This window comes from Notechis scutatus, chromosome 7, assembly GCF_049901735.1.
Source record: "Notechis scutatus isolate UNSWTSFEM ecotype Mainland chromosome 7, rNotScu1.2, whole genome shotgun sequence".
Classification (NCBI taxonomy): Eukaryota; Metazoa; Chordata; class Lepidosauria; order Squamata; family Elapidae; genus Notechis; species Notechis scutatus.
Window position 1 is genome coordinate 2,990,976 of NC_142015.1, and position 12,267 is coordinate 3,003,242.

At 47.7% G+C, this 12,267-nt stretch overlaps 1 protein-coding gene across 1 annotated transcript; it reads right to left on the reverse strand.

Annotated features, from left to right (window-relative positions):
- Positions 1–138: 138 nt before the first annotated feature.
- PURB (purine rich element binding protein B) lies at positions 139–10,659 on the reverse strand. Its single transcript, XM_026689850.2, has one exon. It carries the CDS (start codon positions 10,454–10,456, stop codon positions 9,377–9,379), a length of 1,080 nt encoding a protein of 359 aa, XP_026545635.2. The 5' UTR covers positions 10,457–10,659; the 3' UTR covers positions 139–9,376.
- Between the last annotated feature and the right edge of the window lie 1,608 nt (positions 10,660–12,267).

Consider the following 12,267-nt stretch of genomic DNA (forward strand, 5'->3'; position numbering starts at 1 on the left):
GTGGACCCAGGCTTAAAGTTGCCAAAGTTGGAGACCCCCGTTATAAAGCGCGCAATCTCTCCAGCCTGAAAAATATATATATATATATCTTAACCCCACCACATTACAAAACAAAAACCAGGCAGGCAGACAATGAAGGATGGTTCATTCACTTTTCCGCATACTTTTTATTTGTTACAAACATACAATTTTTAAATATAGACTGTAAAACTCCATTTGCAAAAACCTGCTATTTTAAGGAGTGCTCAAACTAGCATGAGGAATTATTCAGGTCACGTGGACATTCTTCTTCTTCTTTCTTTTTTCTTCTTCTTCTTTTGCTCGTTAGCTAGTGGTAAATCCAGGACCTGCCTATTTTGACAACAGCCTCTTTAAAAAGCAGTCCTGCTAGCCCCCCCTCCCCCCCCGTGCCCCACCCCACCCCGCGCCCCACCCCACCCCTCCCCGGGAAATCAGAACCTAAGCTTCAGCCAATGGGCAGCAAGACAACAGGCAGCTCTTGATCCTGCGGGAGGATTTGAACTCATTTCCAGCGCTCTGCTTGGCAGGTGAGAAAGGAATCGTCCTCGGTCTTTTCAATGGGTGCTGCACTTTTTACCACATTTCTAAGTCTGAAGCTGCACCGTGCAGCTAGATCTGCGTATGTAGGTTGCCAGTTAAAGTGCATTTTAATTTTAATAAAAAAATAAACAAGAGGAATAAACTTTTTTTTTTTTAATTAAGGTACTTAAAAGTGAACTTTTTGGTCTCTCAGCAGATATTCCTGAAAATCAGTCCTATGTTACTACAAATTTCTAGCATTTATATATTTATAGAGGGGAGCCTTTTTGTGTATATGTATATATATATATATATATTATAATAATATAAAATTAGAGCTACTTTTGCATCTAGCAGAGAAACAATTTTATAAATACATACACATGTACACGGACATCTGTTTCTATGTATACAATGTACAAACATGTGTATATTTACAAATGGGTTGGCTGAGTACATCTGTTATATGATCAATTATCACTTGCACAAGTTTGGGTGAATGCCACATCAAACTCAAATTATTTGCTTACTTTCTGACATTATACATTCAGCCCAGCAAATTTCCACTGCCTGGTCTGTACTGGTTCCCTATAACTTGGCCATTTGTTTTATTTTATTTTTCTTCATCATCCTGACCTTTTAGCTTTTGAGAAACCCACTGGCAGAACTCTTAGCAACTGATTTAACTACTACGGGGGGGGACGACCGAACTTCGGACGAGTTGATTATTAGCCTCTTCCTCGGGGGACGGGGGGGGGGGGAAACTTTGCATCGTTCCAATGCAGAACATGTTTGTGCAAATCCTCCCATTGTGCAAATGTTTGTTCAACTTAGTTGCAAAAAAAAAGCGCAGGGTTTCCAAAATCGGAACGAAAGCGTTTGTTCCAGTGGTTTTGGGAGAACGTGGAAGACTGCCAGCCACTTCAAGGCCTGGCAACAGTAACATTAGCAAGAATAAATTCCTTACCACAAGAACAGCCGCTGCTCAAAGCTCATTGGAGTTTTGTTCATGTCCCAACCTTGGAGAACCTATATTCCAAGTAGGTTTCTCCTAGCTTGGGCATCAGTGGCACTGCAAAAAAGCCTTGTCACGGAGTGGTGATGAGCTCTTAGCTTTGTCTAGCACCCTTGTTAAAACTCCGAGGAGCCCTGGATCTATAGATAATCAGGTGGTGGTGGGGGAACGGGGGACTTTTTTTTGCAGAAGTGTTAAAAGATCATCCTTCTGGCTAACCTTTCCAGAAACTAGCCGCAATGAGCCTCTACTTTCAGCAACAACACACTACCCAGGTACCAGAAGAAGAGGGGCTATTCGATATATACTCAAGGCCAACGTGCCAAAGCGGGGGAAAGTTAATTAATAGGTGGGTGTCTTCCGAAGTTCTGCCACCCCTTCTCCTACAAAAAGTGGCCAGGTTCAACTATTCAAGGATTCTGCACAAGCCAGCTCACTCAGGAACACACCTACCATAGCATCCTCAACTGAAACATCATGGGCGATAATTTTCATGAGAGGGGGGGAAAAAACATGAAAAACCTTAAACTGTGTTCTGCTTGTAAATCCCACTTAAATTCAAATGTGGGAATTTTCTCAGCAGAAGGCCTTTCAGCACAAAACAACAACAAAAAACCAGGGCAAGAAATTAAATTTTTGGGCTTGGACATTTGCCTAAGTTAAAACGATGAGCGGTGACTGCTGTTTTAAATTATTTTCTTTCTGCAAGTTTTAAAAACAATCTATCTTGGCTACACAAAGCAGGAGCCAGCTTCAACAAACCACAACCTTCTGCTTCTTCGCTGTAGGTTACTTACTTTGTATTTAAGTGTATATGTACATATATATACACACACAATACATTACAATATTAAGGCTACATAGCAGCATATTACAAATGGCTTTGACAAAGCACACTAAACCTTCCTTACGCCAAAATTCAGAGATAAAATTTTGTTGGCATTTGTTAGTAGATATTGGAACTGTGGGCACTGTATCTCCTGGTCAAATTTTAAATTTGGTTGCAGCAAAAGAGAGTAGCAAAAGAATACTTTCACTCCTGTGTAAATTCGTCAATATTCCTTATTTAAGTAAACATGTTGGCAGACTAATGCTTCTCAATAGAAAACCTCCAATGATTTTTGTGTGTGAAAGATAAGCCATTGGGAGCAACCCCATTGGCCAGAATTCTACTCCTATGGAGTGTCTACACATTAGTGTCAAATTAGACACCAATGAATAAACAGAGCTGAGTTTAAATTCCACAATCACAGAATTTATGCTGAAAATCAGAGGCTAGAAATCTTTCACTGGTTTCAGGGGAATTGTAGATGCTGAGCATAATTTTAGGCTCTTTCTCTTGACAAACTAGAACTGTGCTACAAACTTTATTTTGAAAACCTGCTCCTTTGAGAAGTGGCTTGTCAGGAAAATAGGGAGGACAGGTTGCTCTCTGAAAAACCCAGTTCAGCTCAAGCTAATCAAAAGCATCTCCATTCGGTTACTGTTCTCTTTTTCACAACCATACATGATAGTTGTTTTAATGTCTAGACCAGAATAGGGAATTTCACAACGAGAACAATAACTGTACTGTACATTACAACAGAGGAGCAATCTAAGTATATTTAAGGTGAAATTAAGTCTAGCACCATTGCAGAGAACCATGATTTCACAGGTACAAGAGGTAGTAATCCATCCATGGTTACATCCCAATGTTTGCATGTTTGCTTCAGATATTAAAATTTCTTTTAATCCTGCAGGAGACAGCTATTGGATTTTGCTACGTCCCTCTCCTGAATGTCTCATTATCTCCAAAACAAAACAAAGCATAATCTTGGTGTGTGTGTGTGTGTGTGTGTGTGTGTGTGTGTTTAATCACTAATGGCTATAAAAGCTACAAAGTGCAAAAGCTGAGGTTTCTTAGAATCTGCAAAAGGGGGGGAAATGCGAATTATTTCACTCCAACCAGACTTTTCTGTCGCCTTGTAGTCATAATCTATTAAATCTATGCAAATTGAAGAAGAAGAAAATTTCCTCAATCAAAACGATTCAGTGAATGCTCAAGCACAACATCTAACTATTGCAATTTTGCTGACACTAAACTATCACAAAAGCACCAATACCGACAAAGAGGACAAGACTTCGGAAAACCTCTCACACACCTGGAATCAGACTACCAGAGATTATATTTCAGGCCAAGGGAACAAGCGACCGTGAAAATTATGCTTTTACACCATGGGTTGTTCATTGGAGTGAACAAAGAATCCAGAAATATACCTGTCACTGCTTGGCATTTGTACTGACTTGGGAACATCCATGCGCAGAGTTATCACTGCACAGCAAACCTGATTGCTCTGCCTTCTACAATTTTTTTTTTTTAATTTCGAGAAGGGCACTAGATATCTGGAAGCATTCCTATCAAATCATCTCCAGATAGGCTACAAAAATTACAAGGCATCTGACATAAACCCACTGAGTCTGTATTGTAGCTGCTATGCCAGCAGGATTGTGCTTGGTGAAACTAAAATGATCCACACTGCCTTTCTTCAGAAATAATTGTGATTACTGCTATTTAAAGAGAGCATATTGGTCCTTTAGGTTTTAGATATTTAGCCTCGGGCATTCCTGTTCCTTTATAAAACTAAATTCATAGCAAACATATTTCAATACATTGACCATTTCACTTGCTTATAAAAGGAAGAAGCATATCAATATCATGTCTACAAAGAACTTGCAGAATTTGAAGCCAAAAAAAGTGCCACTTACATATATGGAAAGCAAGTTTCTCTTTCCTCCTATTAAAGAATCAAGGCCACATTTTGTTTTTGTGTTTTAAAAAGAAACAAAAAAGCGAATATCTGCTGAGAGATTAAATTGTGCATCAGATCAAGTACCATCATCTTTCTATTAAAACTTTGAGATGTCCAAGCACGTTTATGCAATGAACAATTTTCTACCAAAATCACAAAACTGCCACCCTTACACAAGAAAAGTAGCCTGAGTTAAGTCACTTTTCAGTTGTCTTGTATAGTCAAATATATTACACTTTTATTTTTTTTTAAATGACGGGAGTAAATCAAAAACCATCTTCAGCTATTCCAATACCTGAAGTGTGCCGTCAAACAAAGGGACCACTCAATATGAGGGGTTTATTGAAACCTGCCTCTTGCGCCCATTATCCTGAAAAGTACAAGCAAGGACAGGATCATTAAACGTCGTAGTTTTAGAGACACTAAAGCAGAAGCTAAAATCTTTACTAAAAAAAATAAATCTGTGATTTTGTGCAAAGAGGATTCCAGGATAAATAACGGGAATTGCTTTTCTCTTTGAGGAAAAAAACAGAAGGAAAAAAAAAAACAGAAGACTCAGCCTCCTCCGTTAGGGCCTGCAATCACTCTGAAGCAGATAGCTATGGAAATAGGACGTGGCCCATAACTAGATGTGAGCTAAAGCTACGGGCGTTTATACCTGTATGTCTCGCGTATTTACAATTTTTTTTTGGTGCTATACAAGATTTACATTTTGTTTGTACAGCAGATGCACCATTCTAAGGGCAACGCCTAAGAAATGCCAGATACAGAGGTTACCCATTTCCACCACCCCCTCTACACAATCTACACGTAAAGATGACAGTGCAGTCCCACAAGTCGCCTCATGTCAACACACCTCACGTTTCCCAAACTTCGCTTGGGATCAATAAGCTCGTTTTTCCATCGTGAGGTTGTGCAGGATGTGGCAAGCTTGTCAAATGCACCATCACACAGTCCACAAACATCGCTGCAGAAAAGAGACCAAGGATATGAGTTAAAACTGCAGCAGCACCGAGAATAAGAGAAGCTTTTTCATTACTCAAATGGACATTGAAGCACAGGAGTATAACAGGAATACTAAAAGTTCACGCGCGTTGGGACTCAATCTCCAGGGTAATGGGTTTTTTTTTCTTTCCCCGCTAACGTGGTCTAACACGGCCTCGCGTGATCCGTAAAGCTTATCCATAACGGGACGCCAAGCTGCCCGACTGCAATCTGCAAGAGACCGGTCGCTGAGGCGAACTACCAGACGTAGAGAGCAGGGATGCATACGTTCAGATAATGGTCTGTTGCGGCTGGGAAGGCAGAGATTTCATTAATGCTTAGCTGTAAGCAATGGAGGCGCCCTCTCCAGCACGAACAAGTCATGCTTCCAAATTCATCTGAGAAGTATCGGCAGCCTCCACTGGGGGTTTAAGCCCAGACATTTTAAGCTCTACAAGGGGAAAGGTAAGATATATATATATACATACAGATATAGATATATAGATTTCAGGCAACTCTTTTCCTGTTCTCCAACAAGCAGAAGGAATGGCTTCCCCGCTGAAATACGCTGCACCTAAGCAAGGCTTGTGGCACCAGAATTGATTTTCTCCCTAGAAAAGAATCTTGGGCACTAACCTAACATAGCACGACAGCCTCAGTTATCTGTGGGATAGTTAAAACGCCTGTAAGTTATACATGAGCACAAGCAGGCCCAACACCTTAGTATCCCTACTGACATCTTGCACTGTCACCCTAACTCCACACCTTGAAGGGTCATGGATCACTTGGTATAGACTCAGTATCAGTTTAGCCGGTCTGCAGTGACCACAGGAGCCTCTTCCTGGTTGCCAAAGGCAACACCATAAATGGCAATGCTCCTTGCGGAAACAACTGATATGCTTCTGTCTGCTTCCACATACTTTTTGGGCAGCTAATTATAGCTTCCATAGCCACTGGCCAGGGACCAGTCAAAATCCTGCCACTACCATGTAGTAGAAAGGTAAGGCTAGTTACTACAACAATTCAGCCCAACCCCCTCCTCCCACCATGTCCCCCAAAGGTTCTCCTTGAAAAGAAGAGGTAACTGCATCTTTGCAAGAACTGGCTCATGGCAGCTGAGCAACAAAACAAAACAAAACAAGAGGGGTGGGAAACGGATTACCACTAACGCAACAAAAACGTTGGTCTATACAAGTATTATACACTGTTTTAAATTGAATGAAGAGTTACAGCAAATAGATATTAAGCATCTGCGGCCTCCATTTTCATTGCTGCCTTTTAAAGTCTCATTAGTTAAAAGCAGAGTTCTCTGCAGTCCTAGCCAGGCTGCGATCCTTGTACGCTGACAATTTTTTTGGGGGGTGAATATTGTTCTCCGCAGCAAAGAACTGAATACAATAGAACAAAACAAAAAAAAAATACATAGGTAAATACAGCAGGACATTATTGAAAACAGCTGCCTCAGAGAGTACAAAATACAGTACAAGTATATGGATGTAATTAAAACATCAAGAAATACTATTGCTCCCATTACAATTCAGGAAACAAGTTCTTTGCAACGGAGAAAAATGGAAAGGGTATTTTTTCCCCCCCAAGGATATAAGATCTACCATGAACACATGGAATAAAGAAACAGCTTTTAAAATAAACAATCATGTTTCTGATGAACTAATCTGACATTTGCTGAGCTTTATAACTGTAGCAAAACCCAATTATTATTTTTTTAGAAAAATTCCAGCCAATTTCCCTACCACAGCAACAACTGAGTGAGGAAAATGACTTTTATATGCCTCTTTGCTTTCTAATAAATACAAAACAAAGACAGTATAGAGAAGAGCAATACCAAAATAAGGTAAATAAGGGTATGCAATAAATTAAAAAGGCAGCTCAAATAAACGACAGGCATGCACTCTTTTAAGATGTCACACAAACGATACCCGAAACTTTGTAATGAACAGTATGCAATTTCCATTCAATTCAAAGTTGCTAGTATATAATGTTGCAGCTAAAAACACTTTTTAGAGGGAATAGGACTGACTTCATTTGTTTAAAAAAATATCATTTTAGGTAAGAATCCATTTAAAATATAGATGAGCAATTCTTTGGGTGGGGAGACGCAACTCTGCTTGGGAAAGACAACTGGACAAATAGGCAGTAGCCAGTCTATAGTAAAATTTGAAGGTGGTAAAATGCTGCTCGTGTTCATAGTCACAGAACTTGGCTTGATTCTGCTCCTTTTGTGTGTGTGTGTGTGTGATGATGATGAAGAACCTCCCATAGGGCAGACGGTGCTCTGAACAATCCATTGGTGTTAACATAACGTGAGGTACTGAGGAAATGGATTGTGTTCTCTTCTGGTTGTTAAAAAAAATCTTGTGAAAACAACAACAGATGCTGGACTTCTGGACCTGAGGTTCTTGGTGTCTATTTTCAAAGAGCATGTCCACTTATTTGCATGGCGAAAGCAGCTCTCAGTGTCCCTCTCATTTATTCTTTTTTTGTTTGTTTTAGACTTGAAGCCTCACGTTCTTTTTTTCTTTTACCAGATTACGATTTTAATGCTTTTTGTGTGTGTGTGTTTCAAACCCAGCGAGTTGCAGAACAGATTCCACCTTAGATCATCTTTTTCTTTTTCTTCTAAAGCCCAGAGAAAGGCAGCTCCAATTTTTACTTCCTACTAAAGCCTAAAGCCATTTTGCTCTTTCACCTTATTTAGAGAGAAGGGGAAGAACTTTAGTGACCAGCAACTAGTCCGCTCTGCATTCCTTGTGCTTTATGCCTTTTTTTTTTTCTTCTCTTTTGAACCTGCCTGTTTGCATATCCCCAAACCCACCCGAGGATGGGTGGGTGGGGGGAAAAACTCATTATGATCTTTAGAACCTGCCAACTTTAGAATAATTTCGTATCAATTCCAGTTCAGGCACCTGTAGCTTTACGGGTAAAAATGTAGGAGGAGGAGAAGAACAGTGGACGTTGGTCCAGATATAGGCTCCATCCTCTCTCCAACCCATCATTCTCAGGGTTGCTTCTCCCATCTTTCCTGCCTCTCCCCCCACCCCCCCAGGCCCATTTCAACTTTCCCCTTCACATTGGGCTACGATCACCATCCTTGGTTTTTTTTTTGTTTTGTTTTAAAAAAACAACTTGCCCGGTTAGGCTGCTGGATTTGGATAGCTGTGCCAGCTTCATCTTCTTCCTTTTTCCAAACTGTGCTCGGTGGCCATGCAGTCTCCAGAATGCTGGTTTCGAGAGCGGAGGAGGAAGAGGAGGAGGAGGAGGAGGAGGAGGAGGAGGAGGAGGAGGAGGAGGAACACGAGATCTCAAAATGCAGGAGAGGGGAGGGCACCCGAGGAGAAAGGGAGAAGGAGATCAGATGAAATTCTCTCCCCATTTCAACCCCCTCCAATAAATTAAGAAAGAAAGAAATGGAAAGAAGGAAGGGAAGGAAGGAAGGGAGAGGGATGGGTGGGGGGGAGAGTGGGGGAAGAAAGAAGAAGACGCCACACATTTCAGCTGTTGGGGCAGATGAGAAGCCTTGGGAAGCTAGAGCAGATCCCTTGGTGGAGAGGATCCCAGTTTTCAGGGGTGTAAAGGAAGGACCCTCCGTTTCTCCATTCTGCAGACCAGGAGGGAGGTTAACTGAGGTCGTGGGGATTCCTCTCTCTCTCTCTCTCTCTCTCTGGGTTGGGAGGGGGCAGAGCTTAAAGCTGGGCCAACTCAGGGACAGATGCTGCATCCTGGAGGGAGGGGGAGCCACGGCAAGGGGGGGAAAGGAGGCCAATTCGGGAGAGGGGCTGCTCCAGAAAGCGGTGGGTGGGTGGAGGCCGGGCAGGCAGGGCTTTTCCCTCTCTCTCTCTCTCTCCTCGGGGAGAAGGAAACAGTAGGATCGGGTTGCGCCCCATTTCCATCCACCCCTTCTCCCCGGTCCATGGGAAACCACCACCCCCCCCACTCGGCGGCTGCTGGGGAGGGAAATTGGGGGGTTTGTTATCGTTTAGAGAGGAGGAGGAGGAAGAGGAAGGAGGAGGGAAGGGAAGCAAGGAGAGGCTCAGTCGTCGTCCACATCATCCCCGTCGGAGTCGTCCCCTGCGCCGCTGCCGCTGCCCGGCCCGGCCGGCCCCGCGCGCCGGTCGTAGAGCTTGTCCCGCTGCCGCTCCTGGATGTCGCGCATCTCGTCGGCGTAGCGGCAGAAGGCGCCGCCGAACTTGGCCCAGGCTTTGTAGGGCACGGTGATGGCGTTGCGGTAGGAAGGCTTCACCTCGCTGACGCGCAGGAAGACGCCGTACTTGTTGCAGCCCACGTCGAAGAAGAAGCGCTTGGAGTCCACCGTGATGGAGGTGCCTTCGGGAAGCTCCCCGTACAGGCCTCCCCCGCCGCCTCCGGGGCCTCCGCCGGGCCCCCCGCCGCCGCCCAGCTCGTCCTCGTCGGCGCCGTAGTCGTCGATCAGCTTGGCCAGCGCGTCGCGGAACTCGATGAGGCCCTGGGCCGGCAGAGCGATGGTCTGGCCGCTCTGGAGGCCCGGAGGCCCGCCGGGGAAGCCGGCCCCGCCGCCGCCTCCTCCTCCGCCTCCTCCGCCCGGCCCGCGGTTGATGGTCTGGCGGATGCGGAGGAAGCGGCCCCGCTGGTTCTCCTTGAGGTCCAGGTAGTATTTGCGGTTCTCGCGCACCAAGAACTCGCTCTTGAGGGCCCGCCGGGGCCGCCGACCCCCGCCGCCGCCGTCCTCGCCGCCCGGGGAGGCCTGAGCCAGCTGCTCGGGGCTGCTGGGCCCCAGCTGCGCGTAGTGCTCGATGAAGTCGCCCAGGTAGTCCCGGAACTCGGCGGCCACGGCCATGGAGAGGGTGAGGCGGCTCTTGGAGCCCCCCGCGCCCACCTCGGCGATCTTCAGGAAGCGGCCCTTGGCGTTCTGCTTGACGTCCAGGTAGAAGCGCTTGTTCTGGATGTCCAGGCGCTTCGAGGCCAGCTCCTGCGTCTCCTGCTCCGGGCCGGGGCCGGGCCCGCCGCCGCCGCCGCCGCCTCCACGGTGGCCCTGGAAGCCGCCGCCGCCGCCTCCACCTCCTCCTCCTACTCCGCCGCCTACTCCGCCGCCGCCGCTGCCGCCTCGCTCGCTTCCGCTGTCCCCGTCCGCCATCTTCTCCGCCCGAGTCCTCCTCCGAGTCCTCCTCCTTCTGCCGCCGTCAGGCCCAGCCCGGTCTGCCTTCCTCCTCCGCCCGCCCGCCCGTCCGTCCGTCCGCCCGCCCGCCTCGCTTCCCTCCTCAGCCTCTCTCGCGCTCGCCCTCTCTCTCTCTCTCTCTCTCTCTCTCCCTCAGTCGCTCAGGCGCACGCGTCCACGCGAAGGCACGCACGCACGCGCGCCCCCGAGGGAGGGAGGGAGGGGGGGGAGGGGAGGGAGAGCGAGCGAGCGAGGAGAGCGCGCCGCCCTGGCCTGGCCTGGCGGCTCTTGCCCCGCCTCAAGCCGCGGCCGCCCGATTTCCGGCAGTCACCTGGCTTGCGCGCGGGCCTTGCGCGCGCTCTCGCGCGGCTAATGACATCCGCCGCCGGAAGCTAGGTCCCACCCTCACAGAACTTAAAAGCTCCGCCCTCTTCCCTTCCCTGCAGGACGGGGAGAGAGAGGGAAGGGAGAGAGAGAGAGGCCGCCCGCCGTAGCGGTGACGTCTTCCGCCCGCTCCCTTCTTCCGCTTCGCTGCTACAAGGGCGAGGCCGCGCTGACTCTTCTCCCCCCACCGCCTCAACTTTATCTCTAACTCTCTCTCTCACTCTCTCTCTCCTGTCGCGCGCGCGCCGTCTCGCCCTCGCATGCGCGCGCATCCTCGCGCGCCGTCTCGCCCTCGCGTGCGCGCGCAGCGTTCCCCCCATCACATTCCCCTCACGGGGACCTTTCAGAGGCGGTGGAGCGCCGCTTCCTTTCCTCCGCTGGGTCTGGGAGGACGACATCTCCCATGGTTCCCAACCCCCGCTGAGAGGGTGGTTGGAGGGGCGAGGGGAGACGTGTCCCCCCCTCACGCCTTTCCTATAAAGGGAGGAACCTGCCCCACCCCCACCCTTGCAAACTGGGAGCCGGGCGCGTCTGCCTCTGCAAAAAGGGGGAAGAAGCGTTGCTTGCACGGGCTTCTTCCCGCGCCCTGGGAGCGGGACACGTGTGCACGCCTTCCCGACGTGATGCAGAAGCTTCCCCCAGCCCCCGGGCTGTAGGGATGGGGAAGCGGTGCAGCGGAGAGGGGGGCGCCGCCGCCGCCTGGAAGCCAAAGGGCCGCCGGGGGGGGGAACGGTGCGAGGTCCGGGCTGCAAAAGGCAGAGAGAGGAGCGTGTGCGGCTCTTTAATCCCCCGTCTTGAAATCTTCCAGCCGTGGCGGGACGTGGTTCCTGCTCCGAGGCACGAACTGTGCAGCCTGCTCTGGAGCCGAGTTCAAGCGCCCCCACCCCACCCTGAAAAGGCATCGCATCCCACGCGCCCGAGGAAACGGCGCTTGTGTCTGCAGCCTTTGCCTTGCTCCACGGGCTGCTGCCCCGACCTTCCTTTTTGCAAAAGGGCAGAGAGACGGCCCAAAAGAGCTAAAAAGAAATTGCTAAAAAGCCTGTAGCGGTTCTCCAATCCTCCAGGTCCTGGTTTGTCCCCATGGTTGCTTTCTTTCTTTTTTTTTTCAGGTGGCAACTGGACTTTCTTGGTTTTTCTTTTGAAGACGTTTCGCTTCTCCTCCAAGAAGCTTCTTCAGCTTTGGATGGAGGGGAAGGGAAAGGTTTATATTCCTTGCAGACAGCTGGTCATTTGCATCCTTGTAGAGGGTTGTTGAGGCCACTTGGAGGTTTCTCTGTGTCCTCAAGGTCACCTGAGTAGTGCAAATGTTGTAGTCTGCATTTTTTCCCTCTGGAAATCCATTCCAAGGGTGTCCATCCCAAGTTGTATAGCTAAAAGTCTGTGGAGATTCTCAGTCACCCAGGTCA

Bases quoted from the DNA above. Each gene is read 5' to 3' on its own strand.
- PURB (XM_026689850.2), bottom strand. From the start codon at position 10,456: ATGGCGGACGGGGACAGCGGAAGCGAGCGAGGCGGCAGCGGCGGCGGC.